General features: G+C 42.3%; 1 protein-coding gene across 2 annotated transcripts in view; it reads right to left on the minus strand.

Moving 5' to 3' along the window:
- The window catches only part of LOC147641508 (Transducin/WD40 repeat-like superfamily protein), a 71,237-nt gene extending 59,700 nt beyond the window's left edge, over nt 1–11,537 (minus strand). The window contains exons 1-4 of one of the 2 annotated variants that reach the window (XM_086784388.1): nt 11,522–11,537; nt 11,376–11,491; nt 11,214–11,303; nt 10,962–11,094 (exon numbers count right to left, since the gene is read on the minus strand). In XM_086784388.1, the coding sequence (XP_086640514.1) occupies nt 10,962–11,094; nt 11,214–11,303; nt 11,376–11,453 (301 nt within the window). In that variant the 5' untranslated portion in view covers nt 11,454–11,491; nt 11,522–11,537. Of the gene's footprint in view, nt 1–10,961; nt 11,095–11,213; nt 11,304–11,375 lie in introns of both variants that reach the window. The other variant, XM_086784472.1, reaches the window with a different exon arrangement.
- Nucleotides 11,538–18,681: the final 7,144 nt, after the last annotated feature.

Genomic DNA, 18,681 nt, shown 5'->3' on the forward strand with positions numbered 1-18,681 from the left:
CACACAGCTTTCTGCTCTCTAATTATCTTTAGTTCTTGTATTCAATTATGTCTTAATAGACTAGGAAGTCCTCAACACCAGGGGCTACCCACTCCTCCCTAGACGTTAGGTGAGGTGAAAGAAAGATGTAGAACTATACTCCTTCCGAAGATCAAGGCACATCGGTGAAGACGGGAGAAGACGACCCAATGCGCGATGAAGTAAGGGAGAGAGAGGCTGATGGATCAAGTGCACGGTGTTACCACTAGTCCAAGGTAGGGACAGAATACAAAAAATAAGGATGCTGCAAAAAATTTGCATTGGACTGCAGGGAGGGAGGGCTCAAAAAACAAACGTTGGCCGAAAGACTTTCTGTAGAATGTAGAAGCAAGAGCCTGAGAACCTCAACGCTCTGATACCATGAGAGAATAATTGAAGGCAGGAAGCGGAAGCAAAGAGACTTGGAGCAGCTAGCAATGATCCAACACTTGAGCAAAATGATGAATGAATTAAATGGCAAAAAGCATGTTATTATATACATCATGAAGGGGCTGGTCGGCCAACATAAAAACCCATGACTCATGACAAAGTCCACAACTAGAAAAAATGCCCAATAAAAGGTGAGAAAATAACCCAAATATATCAAATAAATATGTTGAATAAAAGGGGGCATAAAAAGGATCAAACGGGACTGGAGATGATCATTCCAACACATGGGTGCTTGTTTATAATTGATTGATTGTGATTAGCATCTAATTAGAGACTTGAACCCATACACAACAGATTGCTTCTTCTTCATGCTCAATACACAATAGAGAGAGATAATATATACCTAGATGAATCCAGGAACATGCCCAAATTCACCTTGTAAGAATGTGCAATTTATAACCTCATGGTAGTCATCCACAAGACAATAAACCATCAACTCCATCATGCATAGAATGGACTGGATACTACGACATCCCCACTAACGTCATTAGTGCCCAATAGTGGGTGTAGAACTTGGTACCAATATATGCTCCCACACACACACCCCCCCACGCACACACACATAAGAGCATACAAAGGTCTGTGTGCTGAGTTTCTGTCAGACCTCCGGAGATACAGGGTAGACTCAGCCATAATGAAGCCTAGTACTAAAGATCATAACAGATAGAAAGAATTATTACAACAAAAAAGTAGTTGATAGGACATATGCACCACTAAAGATAGAAAGAATTAACACAATATCAACTGGCTGCAACTTGGACGAAAACTTCACAACGTGAAATTTCCATGTCCACTAATACAGCATAAAGATATACCTAAGATGAACCCAAGAACATGGCCAAATTCACCTTATAAGAATGTGCAATTTATAACCTCATGGTAGTCATCCACAAGACAATAAACCATCAACTCCATCATGCATAGAATGGACTGGATACTACGACATCCCCACTAACGTCATCAATGCCCAATAGTGGGTGTAGAACTTGGTATCAATATATGCTCCAACACACACCCCCGCCCCCGCCCCCGCCCCCGCACACATAAGAGCATACATTCATACAAAGGTCTGTGTACTGAGTTTTTATCAAAGCTCCGGAGATACACGGCAGACTCAGCCATAATGAAGCCTAGCACTAAAGATCATAACAAATAGAAAGAATTATTACAACAAAAAGATAGTTAATAGGGCATATGCACCACTAAAGATAGAAAGAATTAACACAATATCAATTGGTTGCAACTCGGACGAAAACTTCACAACGTGAAATTTGCATGTCCGCTAATACAGCATAAAGATATACCTAGATGAATCTAGGAACATACTCAAGTTCACCTTATAAGAATGTGCAATTTATAACCTCATGGTAGTCATCCACAAGACAATAAACCATCAACTCCATCATGCATAGTATGGATTGGATACTACGACATCCCCACTAACGTCATCAGTGCCCAATAGTGGGTGTAGAACTTGGTATCAATATATGCTCCCACACCCCCCCCCCACGCACACACGCACACGCATAAGAGCATACATTCATACAAAGGTCTATGTACTGAGTTTCTGTTAGAGCTCCGGAGATACAGGGCAGACTCAGCCATAATGAAGCCTAGTACTAAAGATCATAACAAATAGAAAGAATTATTACAACAAAAAGGTAGTTGATAGGGCATATGCACCACTAAAGATAGAAAGAATTAACACAATATCAATTGGCTATAACTTGGACGAAAACTTCACAACGTGAAATTTGCATGTCCACTAATACACAGAGAGAGAACCTAATCTACCATATATATATATATATATATATATATATATATATATATATATATATAATTTGCATGTCCACTAATACACAGAGATATATATATATATATATATATATATATATATATATATATATATATATATATATAATTTGCATGTCCACTAATACACAGAGAGAGAACCTAATCTACCATATATATATATATATATATATATACCTAGATGAATCCAAGAGCATGCCCAAATTCACCTTATAAGAAAGTGCAATTTATAACCTCACGGTAGTCATCCACAAGACAATAAACCATCAACTCCATCATGCATAGTATGGACTAGATACTACAACATCCCCACTAACGTCATCAGTGCCCAATAGCGGGTGTAGAACTTGGTATATACTAACATGAAGAATATACAATGGTGAATATCGATACTCAATGGTAGCACTACTCTTGAGCTCTCAATGACTTAATGATGACTAACTGATCAATGAATGATTATGGCTAAGGCCTAGACTCCTATTTATAGTGTGTAATGTTGGTGAGTTGGCTACCAACTCTACCAACCCTAATGATAATGTCCAACTAAGTGTGTTCACACAATAACCCACATAACTCTATCCACACTGAGTTGCTCATTGGACACCTCGAGAATATTACAATGACCTAGCACAATAGCCCTTACAAACACATGAATCTGGCCACATACTTGGCCTCTAAGGTGGCCAATGGGTAGAAGCATGTCCACGTCACACTCGAAAGAGTGTGTGCACGTGACATCCTCTCTTGCTTAACTTGAAGCACGGGTGCAAATGATGCTCCATGGCTCCAACCAGGTACGGATCTTCAGGCAAACTCGCTTGTTGCTCCGCACATTAGTCAGAACTCCAAAAGCATGGCTACTAGACCTACGGCGGTCTCCAATGATGTCTCCGCTACTGCCTCCTCCTTGGAACTGCAGGCACTGGAACTAGGCCCTCTGTGTCGGATGCTTAGCTAGCATGGTAGACACCATTGCAAAATCACTCATCTCATCCTCCTCCTCAAGGGATTTGGAGAGAAAGGTCTGAAACTCACTTGAAGACTCCTCTCTGTCCTCAAAAATGTTGGAATTAGGGTTGCAGGAATGCACACACAACTTCAAGAAGATGAGGAAGCTTGAGCACAACACAGTAGTGTATTATGAGTGCCAAAAATGAAAGATAACAAGCCCTAGAAGATAATGGGCGTATATACAATGCACGGGGGAAAAAACCTCCTAGTGAGGGAAAAAGTGCCCCGGCGGTCCTAAGTGTGTTCACACACATCACTACTATAATATGGTAACAAATCCCCCCTGGAGTGATGCGGTGAACAAGAGCTAGCACTCATGTATAGGGAAGTGTCTAGCTATGTGGACGAATCCACAAAAGGGAGTAAGCCCAAAGCTTTGCGAAAAGCTTCGAACTTCTCACGAGGCAGAGCCTTTGTGAAAAGGTCTGCAAGGTTATCCTGTGTTGGCACATAAGCCAAACTGATCTCTCCTGCAGAGAGTCTCTCCCTGACATAATGGTAGTGCACCTCAATGTGCTTCGTACGAGCATGGAACACTGGGTTCCGCGCAACTGCCAATGCGCTCTGACTGTCAGTGAAGATGGTGGTGGCAGATGGCTGCCCAACACCGAAATCAGCCATAAGGCGTCTGAGCCACACACACTCAACCGTAGCTGTGAAAGCTGCCCTGTACTCAGCTTCACAACTAGAAGTGGCCACAGTAGGCTGCTTCTTGCTCAACCATGATATGCATGAGCTTCCAAGCATGAAGCAAAAACCACTCGTGGACACGCGTGTGTCATAACAACCAGCCCAGTCAGAATCTGAAAAAGCATGTAAATCTGGCGGCAATGATCCCCCCTTGGGATAAAACAACCCAAGATGCCGAGTACCACTCAAATAGCGAAAGATACGCTTCACTGCCTGCCAATGCTTAATGCCTGGGCTATGCATAAATCTGCTCACCTGTGAGACTGCAAACTGAATGTCTGGCCTCGTAATGCATACATAAATGAGGCAACCAACAGCTGTCTGATAGAGTGTGACATCAAAGTGATCTCCAGCATCATGAAGACTCAACTTCAAACCTGTCTCCATTGGAGTAGCAATAGGCTTGCAGTCTTCAAGGCCAAATCTCCGCAACAATGTTTCAATATACTTTGTCTGACACAAAGCAATACCTCCATCACACTGTTTAAATTGTATCCCCAAATAATGATGCAAATGCCCCAAATCTGACATCTCAAAAGAGGCATTCAAATCAGCCTTAAAATCAGCAATATGACTCTCATTTGGTCCTGTGAGCAGCATGTCATCGACATAGAGAGCAATGATTAGATGTACACCATCCACACGTTTAACATACAAAGTGCTTTCTGTTGGACTATTCTGAAACCCATGTGCAGTCAAATATGCATGTATTTTTTCATACCAAGCTCGTGGAGCTTGCTTTAAACCATATAAAGCCTTTTTTAACCTGCACACTTTGTTTTCCTGCCCTCTTTGAACAAAACCACGAGGCTGCGATACATACACCTCCTCATGCAAATCTCCATTTAAGAACGCAGTCTTTATGTCCAGCTGATGTACATTCCAACCATTATGAGCTGCTAATGCACAGATGCTACGAACAGTGGTCATACGACATGTGGGAGCAAAAGTCTCATCAAAATCAATGCCCTTCTCTTGAGCATAACCTTTTGCAACAAGCCTAGCCTTATGGCGATCCACTGTGCCATCAGGCTTACGCTTCAATTTGTATACCCACTTAGTGCCAATGGCCTTCTTGCCAGGGGGCAAGTCACATAAAGACCATGTACCATTCTTCATAATAGCATCGTATTCTGCTTGCATAGCAGCCATCCAATTTTCTGAACTTTGTGCCTCATCAAATGAAACAGGCTCACTTTCATCGCACATACTAGAAACAGCCAATGCATGACAATCTGACGCATAAGAGGCACCATGAGAGCCAGAACGAGTGCGACTAGACAAAGGGGCATCCAACTTGCTGTCACGCAAAGTCTGCACCAGCCATCTAGGCATATTCCTAGAGCCCTCAATCTCTTGTCTCTCATCCTCAAGTGCATCATGCACATCTGCATCAGATATAGGCTGATCTGTGCCATCATTTAAAACCTGCATAGGCTGAAAAACTGCCTCATGAGGTATTGCACTTGACTGTGCACCACTGAAAAGAGGCAACAATGTATCATAGACATCACGTGAGCTGATATCTGTCTCCTTAGTACATGAAACCAAGGGCTAAACTGCATCTTCCACAAATACAACATCACGGCTAACCAAAATGCGCTTTGTCTGTGGATGATACAAACGATAGCCTTTGCTCTCAGCACTATATCCAACAAAAATACATTTGACAGCTTTGTCATCCAATTTTCTGCGATGTTGCACAGGCACTAATGCATATGCCAGGCAACCAAAAACACGTAAATGGCCAACAGATGGCTTGCGGCCATGCCAAGCCTCATATGGAGTGACAACCTGTAATGCTTTGGTGGGACACCTGTTTAGTACATAAGTGGCACACATGACAGCCTCAAGCCAAAAACCATGTGGTAGACTTTGACTCTTAACCATACATCTTGCCATTTCCATGAGAGACCTGTTTTTTCTCTCAGCCACACCATTTTGCTGTGGTGTATACGGCACTGTACATTGGTGTTTTATCCCACGCTCAGCCAGAAATGCATTAAATTCTGAAGACATATACTCCCCCCCTCGATCTGAACGGAGGGTGCCCATCTTACTTTCTGACACATTTTCAGCCATAACCAAAAACTGTTTGAAGCACAAAAACACTTCGGACTTTGCCTTCAAAGGATATACCCATGCATGCCTGGTAAAATCATCAATGAAAGTCACGAAGTAAAGGTAGTTTCCAAATGATGGAGTTTGCATGGGTCCACAAACATCACTGTGAACAAGCTGCAATCTGCGTTCAGCTCTCACTGATCCATCTTTGGGAAAGGAAGCACGCTGCATTTTACCCAATATGCAGCCCTCACAAACATGCTTGACAGGTGCCTCAAGCTTAGGCAAAGAAGACACCATTTCAGATTTCTGCAGGCGCAGCAAACTTGCAAAATTCAGATGACCAAAACGTGCATGCCACAGTTTTGCATTTGAAATAGCCTGCGTATCCATAATAGCACATGCTGAATCCTCTACACATTTGCCATCCATATTGAGCTTATACAGCCCTCGACATAGTGAACCAGATGCTACAATGATGTCACCACAAGAGAGATCATGAACAGTACATCTGTCATCCACAAATTTTACAACCAAACCTGTTTTGGCAAATGCGGAGACTGACAGCAGATTCTTTTTGATCCCTGGCACATACAATGCATCAAAAAGTGTAAAGGTGTTGCCATTTGCAACATTCAGCACAATCTGTCCAACTCCTTTAACGGGATAAGAGGAGTTATTGGCACAAGTGACAGTATTCCCTGTGGGAGCAGACTCAAGGAAAGTGAATAAACTGCGCTGCGAGGTGATATGCTTAGTGGCACCACTGTCAAAGTACCATACATCTGAATCTACTGCAGACATACATGTGTCATGCAAAGATGGGTCATAACTGCACTGCGCATTGAATGCCCATTCTGTATCTAGCACAACATTAGCAGATTCATTGTTAGAAGGAGAGGCATCTGCAACAGCCATACCAGCCTCTTTCTTCTTAGCCTCTTTCGCAGCCAGCTTAGGACACGCTTTGATGACATGATCATTTCCCTTACAGTACTTGCAAAATGTCTTCTGTTTGTCACCCTTCTTCTCATCTTTGTCTTCCTTCTTTGGTTGCGCAGCATTTGCAGATTTCTGCTTACTAGAAGAAAAGCCAGCTTTACCTTTCCCGCTTCTCTGATTAGCAACGAAAGCTTGATCTGCGACACGCATATTATTCCTGTTTTGCCTTGACTGGTCTTCTTGCAGCAAAACAGAAACTAACTCCTCAAATGATAAGGCATTGGGATTGCCTTTCATCATCAAGCGAAGAGTGGAAGCAAAACCCTGATAAGAATCTGGTAGACCATTCAAAACAGTCTGCACAAGTGAACTGTCTGACAGGATTTCATCTGCAGAAATGAGCTGCTCTTTGAAATCCTTGATCTTTGTCAAAAAGCTATCCATAGAATCACCTTCGTTCATATGCTCATTCTCCAACTGTTTTCGGAGGTAAGCAACACGAGCCTCATTTCTTGCCTGATACAATGTGGCAAGTACATCCCAAGCATCCTTAGAAGTCCTGCAGGAGCGAATATGTGGGATAATGGTACGTTTGACAGACAGCGCAATCAAGGCATGAGCCTGCGCATCTCTACCATCCCAACGAATCTGCTCTGCTGAAAGTGGTGGTTCTCGAACAGCTGCTACAGCACTTGTGCCTGCACCATCATCTACAGTACCTGTTTCTGATGTGTTTGCAGCATTCCCAGCCACAATAGGACGTGCATCAATACCCTGCACAATATTCCATAACCCCTTTGCTACCAATACATGTCGCATCATATATGCCCACAATGGATAGTTGGTGCCATCCAACTTATCCTCAGCAGCCAACATGCGGAATACATCATTGTTGTCAGCCATGGCCAATGACTGTACTACTAGATGTAAATGCTGTCTGTAAGAGGTAAACCTGTATAAAAACGACCTGTGCTATGCAGCACAGCCCAAAACAGACGAATGGGCACCTGTCCTGCAGATTTTAATCTTGACAGAAAATCTGCACAGTAAGACGATTTTGCCTGCGCAGTACTTGGAATGCAAAAACGGAGGGCGAAATGACTTCAGATCAAAATTCTGAAACGACCAAGCCCTATGGGCTCTCCCACGGCATATACTAACCTGCAGACGCTCGTGAAACCTCGTTGCAATCGGAGGAGATGAAGCGGCAGGTGCCGGTGATGCTGCCCGGGAGGAGGAAGCCTGCTCTGATACCAATTGTTGGAATTAGGGTTGCAGGAATGCACACACAACTTCAAGAAGATGAGGAAGCTTGAGCACAACACAGTAGTGTATTATGAGTGCCAAAAATGAAAGATAACAAGCCCTAGAAGATAATGGGCGTATATACAATGCACGGGGGAAAAAACCTCCTAGTGAGGGAAAAAGTGCCCCGGCGGTCCTAAGTGTGTTCACACACATCACTACTATAATATGGTAACAAAAAACTGGAATGGACTCTGGGATGGGTTGTCCTCCATCTGTTTGGATCACCTCCACGTCTGGTAGTGTCTACAACTTACTTGGGAACTATGTGACCGATACCACTTCCTCTCTTGAAAGCATCCTCAAACACTCTCTCCTATTAAGCTTCATTTGTGGATGGATTTACCATTGTAAGTGCTGCCTTTCTTGGTTGGATCTCTTGTAGGCAGGCAGGCCAACAACTAGCACTCGAACTGTTGGTAGATAGTCACCTCACCCCTTTATCCTATATGTTTCCACTATGCTATTGTGGAGACTGATGTTGGCGGACCATGTTTCCTCCCAAAAAACCAAAGAATTCTTTGACATCTATCGAAATTCCATGTTCTACACACGTGCACATGCCACGTGTATGTGAAGAAAAACAAATACACCTTTGTGCTCCAGGACTAGGCAAAGGTTTTCATCCTTGCGTGATAGAGGAAGGGTGGGTGTAGCCAATTGGCTCAAGTAGGGAAGCCGCATATAGCCAGATATATAAACGCTACTCTAGCTGCCCCCTCTGTCCACAAACTAGCCGGCCTGTAGCACCGCCTTGGACACGCCCCTCTGAAGCATTTTGCTAGATGGCCACCTATAGTGTGATGTCCTGCAACCTGAATAAAGCTGCGTTTTGTTGAACTTGGCCACCCTTATGCTCTCCTAGATCTAGCCTTTGAGTGCCCACCACTAGACCCGCCACTAATGTGCCTTCTTCCACCCTTGTCTAGCTACATTTGAAGCACCAACATGCCACCTTGCCTACTTGCTCTGTCCGCCCTCTACTTAGTGTGTTTGGTCCTCTTTCTTGCCCTTTGGCTAATCGCCCCTTGCACACACGAGCTATCTAATATAGAATTTGCAAAACGCAACCTTGATGAAAAAAACGCAAACCTGAGTGAAAACGACAATGGACGATGGGATTCTTCGCAATGAATCTCCAAACCCTGATGAGAGATTGCAATCTTTCTTCCATCAAAACCTAACGCTCTCATATCAATTTAAGATGGGTGCTTGCAAAAGCGTGTTTGTGATTGATTGATTGCAATTACCACCTAATCAAAGACTTAAACCCGTGCATAACAAGCTCCTTCTTTTCATGCTCAATACACAGTAGAGCCAAATGACCTAATTGTCACGTGCGAAAGCTCTATGTCTTCTTTCAGCCCTAAGTATGTGAGATAGGAACCTTGATGCAAGTCACCGACAAAGACAGAGAGAGGAGAGAGAGAGAGAGAGAAGCTCCGTGTGTCTTCTTTCAACCCTAAGTATCTGTTGAAATAAACAGATTCTAAGGTTATAAAACCGTGTAATCAACTTGCAATAAAGATCTCAAGATGCCAGTAAACATGGAAGAATCCACGGGTTGTAGAAGGCCACACAGCATTCACTGTGGCCACCTATGTTGACTTTTGCACCTAGAATAGTGGAGGAGAATAAGGAGGCTAGAATCATGGAGAGAATTATGTAGAGAACCATGGAACTTTATTAGGAGTTAAGCTTGATCTAATCAGCCTATATAAAGAGGCACTCATCTAATGGAAGTACACTCTCTCATTCTCATCCTTATGCCTTGCTCATGCTCATCATTGTGTGATTAAGCTAATCAACATTGCTTAGTGCTAATGTTGCCTTCACCATAAGTTCAATCATCATGTTTGATCTACCATGAAAACCAATATGGTATCAGAGCCATGTACTAGTCTTCTCTCATCACCCAATAATCTCCTTAACTCATTTCTTTTTGTTAATGATTAGTTAAGCCCTAATTAAGCTTTTCTTTCTCTTCACCTAAAAACCCCCAGTCACTAGTCATTGGAGCTTCTGGTTCTCACTCCATAGAGCAGAATTTGCCAAGATTTTTACATCAAAAGGAAGCTCTCTCAAGGCATTTGCTACAGCCCAAAGCATTTCGTCTATCGAGGTCTCCATCGCAGGCAGCACACATTCAAAATGGCGCATTTTTTCTAAGAAAAACATAGATCTCAATCAAAATTGGCTAATTCCTCTTAGCCCCAAGGGTTTTCAAGCATGCCCAACATGATCCTAGGCTCAATTTGTTGATTGTAGACTTGTAGTAGCCGATGCATGCCTATTGCATTCATAGAGGGCATCTTTCGTGAAACTGAGATTAAGCTTAATTAAGAGTGGTTAATCTAGCTTAAATCTTACAAACACGTGAATCCGACCATGTACTCAACCTCTAAGGTAGAAGCATGTCCACGTCACACTTGGGTCACACTCGGAAGAGCATACACACGACATTCAAAGATTTGGAACCAAATACTCCCAAGTTTGGAGCTTCACATCAAGGATTATCGAGAGAGCCTTGACTTCCTTATCAACGAGCCTAGATAGGGCTGATCTAAATTTTCATACCACACAGCCGGGAGAGGGCAAGAGTTCACTTCCCTACACTTAGCTATATATGTAACTCTCCAAACAAAAAAGAAAAACAATTGCCAAACCTGGAAGTTGGATATCAAAAGCCTTCCGGGAGCTTGAAAGATCAACATTTGAAACAATAGCTTCTTGAGAGAAATTTTTTGTCTGCTCGAGACCCTCAGCTTCGAGGTAACCAGCCTCGCTCGGCAATAACCACTAAATCACAAGGAAGCTCAAATTTAAATATTTAATTTTATATTTAGAGATGTATGTACACACACATATATACATGCATGCATGTGTGAAAAAATATGATAGGAAAACGCAACCCCAACCTGCTCGAATTTCGCCGCAGTCCGTGCAGATTGGCCTATCAATTCCTCCCTCCGTTGAAGCTGCCCTCTAAGCTTCTTATCAGAGAGGTCCTAGTACAGCCACCAGAAAAAGATCGGTGAGCTTTCTTAACCCTTGCAAGAAACGCAAAAGAGGTAGGTTACCTTGAATGACACCCTTCTGCCCCGTGTGTACTTGATTTCCTGCGGGGTTAGTTCTGGTAGAGAACCTTCATCGTCCATCACTGCTGCTGCGAACTCCGAAGAGCTCTCTAGTTCCGGGTCGTTTCTAACCTGAGAGTTGGACCGCTGATAGAGCAGGGCATATGACGCTCAAAATTCCTTTCGCAAACCTAGTGAATTTTTTGCACCTTAGGTTTCAAAGATAGCCGAGTTATGAGAATAATTTTCATGGTTGATGAGCATTTGATGTAATTTTCTAAGCTTGTAAACATGAAATTTGGAACCCGCCTGCTTATTGATGGCCCCTTTATCTAGAAATCTATAACTTTGCTTCAAGTGAGGGCTACATGTTGCTCAAACCATGCTGCATGTGCGTATATTGCATTTTCAGTCTTGGTTAGGTCAGCCCTCCATTGCTAGTAATGTCTTTCACCTTACCTTGCATCCAAGTTTGTGGACCTATGAAGCGTAGAGCTTGCAAGTTTCATTGATAGCAATCCATGGCCTTGACATTTATGTGTCATCGACCTAAGAACACCAAAAGAATAGCACATCACCAGGACTACCAACTCATAAAAGTCATTGCACTTTCGTTGACTTGAACCAATAACAGTGGTGTTTACATAACACATCACCAAGACTACAAACTCATAAAAGTCATTGCACTTTCGTTGACTTGAACCAATAATAGTGGTGTTTACATAACACATCACCAGGACTACTAACTCATAAAAGTCATTGCACTTTCGTTGACTTGAACCAATAACAGTGGTGTTTACATAACACGTGACACAAACAATTAAGAATGGTCAAATACATTTACTTTTGCTGATGATCAACTCTTAAATCAAGAATGCCAATAACTTCATAAGCACAAGCTACTTGCACATCTAACAAAAAAGTAACTAATATAATTCCTTTCAAATGTTTTTTTTACATAATGTTTTATTAGTTGCATCATTTGTATTAGGTCTTTGTGGTCGATGACCAAGGTATGCATGTAAGCAAGAATCCCAAATCTATTGAATGTGACCTAATGGTCAAACACATGTAACTACAACATGACTATGTTGTAGTATGTTCAGCTCCAAGTCTATTTCAACCCTAGTTTCAACTCTAGCATAACAAATGATGGGTATCACACTACTAAACCCGTATGGAGCTTAATCTAGTAGAGTTTCACATGGATAGTTAGTGGGATCACTTTGCATAGTGTGGTGGACACCTTTCAATGGTCCTTCTACTTAACCAAATGATGTTGTAGAGCATGACATGATAATGAGACATAGTATAGATATCACACACCAACATGTGTACAAGAAGCATGCTTGGACATTCATATGGGCATCAAAATGTGGTCTCAATGCTAGGTTCACTTATCTCTAGAGACTTTGTGATAAAAAGGGCAGTAGGGCGAACCAGGTACATCATCTCTAGAGACTTTGTGATAACAAGTAGTGGAAGGACAGATGATATGCTTGATTTTTATCTTTTCATTTATACTAATCACTTTAGGGATTGTGGAAATGTAGTTTCCCATGGAATTGTGAGATAACATCTACATATCAATTATAAGTCTTATTCTAAAATTAGTATTATTGGGGTTGATTGAAATTTTAGTGCAAATTATTCACATTTATTCTGTGAATTCGATTGAGCAGATGATTAATATTTGACTTCCAATTTTTTGGGACTAATGTTTTTTTTTTCGTGCAACGAGTTTTTTTTAAAAACTGTCTACATTTTTTTTGGGGGGGGGGGGGATGACAAACTACAGCCAAGATGTAAAATAGACATAACTTTTACATAATTCACTCAGATATAGCAATATGATAGTCAAAATGATTGGAATAAACATAATCAACCAGTATGTTACAACTCGCAAAACATGGAAATGCTTTCTAAGATACAAATCTCCATCATCCGCCTGCAATAAAAATTACGACGAAAGTTTTGCATTTGTTCGGGTCTCACCACCTTCGCTCCGGGGGGGGGGGGGGGGGGGGGGATTGTTGGGATATGGGTTTACTACAAAAGTTTATGGCTATGATAAACGGAAAAGTTCTAAAAGTTAGCTTCCTTTTTGTTTCACACACTTGTTTAAGCCAAGGTCAAGGTGCACTTCTGAGAGATTGTTATCTTGTCTTGACAAAAAAAAAAAAACCAAGCACCTATCAACATCAAGTATATACTAAGTGAAAAATAAGCAACAAGTGTAAAATTTAATTTAATGCTTGCTCAAATCTTTGATAAATGCAAAGCAAGCTCAACATATGTTAGGCTCTTAGCATCATCTCCTCCTTTCCAGGATTAGGTTTCCTTTTTTTGAAGCTTTTGACACTCCTCAAAGCTAAGAGCTAAGAAATATTAGTGAAAAAGAATCGCTATCTACGTTCTTAGTTGTGAGAAAGGCAAAATGGTGAATTCAAAGCAAGCACATGTCAAGCTCTTAGTGTAAAGACATTGATAAATTCAAATAAAGCTTAAGCATATGTCAAGCTCTTAGTAAATGACAAGCACAAAACAAAGATTGACAAATGTAAATCAAGCTCAAGCATATGTTAACTTCTAGCAAAGTCAAACACAAGATGCAATATTACCTCCTCCTAAAATACAATCTTTTTCAGTTTTCAAGCAATCCTCAAAGCCAAGCACTAAGGTAAAGAGTAATCAACATCCTATTTATAGATATAACTTTTTCATACGGAACTTTTTATTGAAATAAACAAGTTACATGAATTCTTGCTTAAATAATATAGCCAAGCGAATGGGCATTATTTGTAAATAATTTCTTGCTTAAATAATATAGCCAAGCGAATCATTTATTCGGGCGTTATTTGTAAATAATTTGTATTGGATGCATAACAACAATGTGGAACGGTAAGTCAAGAATGTGGGTATGGGATGAAGATGGTGGAATTGATTTGGTTGACTATTCAATTTTAGAAATGCTAATATACAACCAACAAATATACAATCTACGTCGCCGCCCACCACCGAAACCGTCATGTCCCTCCGTCCACGTCCGCCCACGCCGCCCCGGTCTCCGTGGGTTGCCTGAGCTCCGTGGCCGTCCCCCGTCACCTGTGGCTAGCCGCCGTGCCGCCTTCGCCGCCGCCGTCGTTACCTCTATTACGAGCCGCCGTCATCCGTGCTCACCGCCATTTCATGATGCTCATCGCCGTGAGTCACCACATTCTGCGCCTCCTAGCCGCCGTGAGTCTCGCCGCCCTCTTAGAGCTTCCGAGTCAAGTCGGCGCTGTTGGGGTTTTGATAGAGACCCCATAACTCTTTGTGAAGCCCAGGAGGGCGGAGGCGATTGAGGAAGGTCTCCATAAGCGCCTCCTGTCCCCACACCGCCACCTCTCCCAACCCCACCCTATATATTTAATGCACGTTCATGTGTCCATACACGTGGATGGTTATATCCAATAAGCACCTCCTGTCCCCACATCGCCACCTCTCCCAACCCCACTGGCTCCAACGCGTTCAGCAGGAGTCCATGCTCACTACCTCCCCTTTTGTCGGGCCCTAGCTCCAACTACCTTAGAGCTGCCCTCGTCCTCCCTCCTTGCATTCTTCTCCTCCCAACAGGCAGGATCTATTCCTCGCCTCTTCATTTCTTGCCCGAAAATCAAACTAACATTGTTCCTCCTATCGAAATGCATATATGGGGTATAGACTTTGGGATCCAGTGAATAGAAAGATTATACGTAGCAATGATGTCATTTTTGATGCATTGTTCAATCAGTCTCGCTCAAATTTTGCCACTATATTTTAATCATACTTCACCTTGAAGCAATCCATATTTTAAATAAGACTCCGATTCTCCAAGATTCTCATCAATGTTCCTTAACATAATTCGTAGACTCAAGTGGTACCCTTGATTGATTTGATTCTACTTAAGGTAAATGTGAGAAATTCAAGCTTCTAGTATCCACCTTTGAAGAAGATTTTAGAGTACTTGTATTTCTATGTTGCAAAAACAAACTTACCTTTTCTAGCTATGCACAAGCCTATATTCATCTCCCAACATAATGTCACCACATCATGTACAACAATTGGGTTTGCGGCACCTCTCTTCCCACAAAAGAGAGAGAGAGAGAGAGAGAGAGAGAGAGAGAGAGAGAGAGAGAACATTGCCTATTCATCTCCCAACAATAGGTTTTTATAATGTCCAAGACCTAGAGTCCCACTTTGATCTTATTTCTTGATTGACATGTATGTCCTTTTCATTGTGTGTGCAAGTGGTGGTGGACGCAATAAACACTCCCTTTTTAGGGACTTATCATTGCCTCTCACTTATAACACCCACATTTATTCCCATGAAGAGGCTTAGTGCACATGTCACCACCAAAGCTTGCTGCTAAGGCCAAGGCTAGAATAGTTTAATGCCCATTGCCAGTGATGCTATAGGAACCATGACATATCTCACTGTTGGTACTAAGGAAAAGTAGGGTGTCCTTTGGTCCCATGCCACGAGTTCAAGGAAACCATTAGCCCTACCAGTCCCACCAAATGCTCCTTAGCTAGAACAAACTCTAGTTACTACCTGCCAGAACACGTTACCAAGAGAGGTATGTATAGACCGCCACAATTGCCTTACTTAGGTATTACCACCTCAACCGGTTCCTCTAAGAACCACACTAATACACAACAATACTTGGTGATCCTCCCTATTATAGGTTCAAAGATTTAGAGAACATTAAAACCATTAGCCCTACCAGCCCCACCAAACTCTCCTTAGCTGGAATGAACTCTAGTGCCTGCCTTTACCAGGATGCCTTACCAAGAGAGGTATGTACAGATTTCCACAATTGCCTTACTCACCTGTGGTATTACCACCTTAATCGGTTCCTCTAAGAACCAAGAGAGGTATGAACAGATTTCCACAATTGCCTTACTCACCTGTGGTATTACCGCCTCAATCGGTTCCTCTAAGAACCACACACAAATACATAATAGTACTCGGTCTTACAAGCAATAAGACCAAACACAATAGTACCCGATGATCCTTCCTATAGATTCAGAGAACATTGAACATGAAAGTTGTGCATCTTACGAGAAACAAGACCCATTCAAGTAGTATGATCCATATGGGTATCCAGAACTAGCTCTAGGCATACCTCCTTTTTTGAAGCTATGGTGCAACAACGAGCAAGGACTTCATTTATATGGCACCGTAAGCCACCACCAAGGGCACCGCTTCAATGCTTCCGCTGCAAATGCCCACACCAAGAAACTGATTGACTATGTAACCTCCCCAAGAAATTGAAAGAGTACCGTAGGCCATGTCTTCAGCTTGGGTGAGGCTTTTCTTGGCCTTGGCTAGCTCCTGCTGTCTTATTGCCTTATTTTCACATGCTCTAGGTGGTCGCATGAGGCTTCTAGGGCTCACACCTACTATAGTTGGTTGTTCAGGGTAATGGGGGTAGGCTTTTGGGTTTCCAATTGGGCACAAGTGGCATGGCACATGTGTGTAGCCTACAAGATGAGTAGGTCTTGGGTAGGAGAACACATCTCTTTTAAGGCTCACATTCGGAATGCCTCTAAAAATTGGATCCTTGCAAACAACCCATAAATTTGGCATAGTGTGGGCTTGAGATTGATGTCGAAGGGGAGGCCTTGCACGTGAGATTTATCTTACTTGTGCCATTGCATGGGTCCCTTCTTATCTTTGAAACCATGTAAGCGTCTCTGGATTGTTTTGGAGGAACTTGATGGGAGCTTTGGATGGCAATATTTGGGGAATCTTGATTTGAGGCAATGAACTGGATGATTAGGCGGACATCCATTCGTCAGCCAGAAGTATGCCGAATGGTGGTGACTCATACTCTCGGAAATTGTAGAGGAGGGGATTGGTATTATTTTTAGCTGCATACTCCTTCCACCACATGACATGTACATTGGATTGATTCTTTGGTGTTTCGGCACATCACAATACGTAGCCAATCAATAAGGATTATAGAGATATCAAAGCCGCCACTTTGGCTAGTTTTTCATCTCTGCATTGTTGAATGCTCTGTTCTCTACTCGCATAGCACCTCGTGCATAGCCACTACTTAAAAGAGTGCTTGAGGTAAAGCCGCATGAGTAGGACCTAGAGTTTGTGTTCTCCATGTATAGGCTCCCTGGATGGAAGCTTCTTGGCCAGCTTATAAATGACTTTGGTGGAACTTTAATATATAATCATTCACCCTTTCTAGCTCTTCTACTCTAAAATATCCCACTCTATTTGCAATGATTTGGTAGGGGATATATGGGGAGATCCCTTCCTTGGGTGTGGCAGTGTCTCTCCCACTGCGAGTTTTGGCTACACCTTTGCTGGAATTATCTTGACTCTTTTCGTGCTAATATAACCCACAATGCGAGAGGCTCTCCTAGCATGGAAAAAGGCTTCTAGCCTTGGTCTTTTTTTTTTTTGGGAGAGGTTCCCTTGTGGGGCTTACCCCTTCAAAAATCTGCAATATTTAAGGTAACCTGTAATCAAATCCCTCCTAGATACACTCTCTCAACCTCTTGTACTAGGAGTTGTGCGCCAAGTTGCAAACCAACTGCAAGAGAAATGCGCATATATGACTTATCCAACTCCAATTGCTGTACTATGTGTGAGAAGCGAGCACGCGAGAAGAGTTGAGAAATTAATCAATTAGAGAAGTGAGATGAGGCCAGAATAATAATGTGGGTTGAACATAATATATTTTGAGAGAGTTCTGTGAGTACCTGAGTTGGGATCACTAGTGCTAATGACTTTTGACTACCTCTCCTTGAAGTGATCTTCTCTTGGGAGGTTCTTCCTTCTGTTCCTCTAGTTGTCCTTACACTTGGTAGGCTACATGTGGTGTCATGCCCCTTTCCTAGACCTTTCAGTATTCCTTGCCTCCTTGGTAAGTACTGGGATATATGTGTTATCTTCTTCATAACATAAGTCATTTTGCTGGCTATTAACACTTGCTTATCACTAAGGGTGCTTCATGGAAGTGTAAACATCCCTGAAAGTCCTTAGGAATATTTGTGATAGTGTGGAGGTTGCCTGATGCAATTTCGTTATTTCCTCATTATCGACTCTAAGCCTCCTTTTAGAAAGAATCTGTAAATCACATTTGGGAGAAGATTCCTCACAGACTATGCTTTCATCATGTAAAAGGAATGATCCTTCATGAGTTTTATTTTGACTTGTCGTGACACCCACACCCACTCTAACTTAGTTCCCTCAGTGTTTTTTTAGTATTCATAGATTCTCCAAGCGCAAGCTGCCTCTCATGAATCTCCCATTCCCTCAAGACAT

Source organism: Cibotium barometz, chromosome 1, assembly GCF_041138505.1.
Source record: "Cibotium barometz isolate CiBa-2024 chromosome 1, ASM4113850v1, whole genome shotgun sequence".
NCBI lineage: Eukaryota > Viridiplantae > Streptophyta > Polypodiopsida > Cyatheales > Cibotiaceae > Cibotium > Cibotium barometz.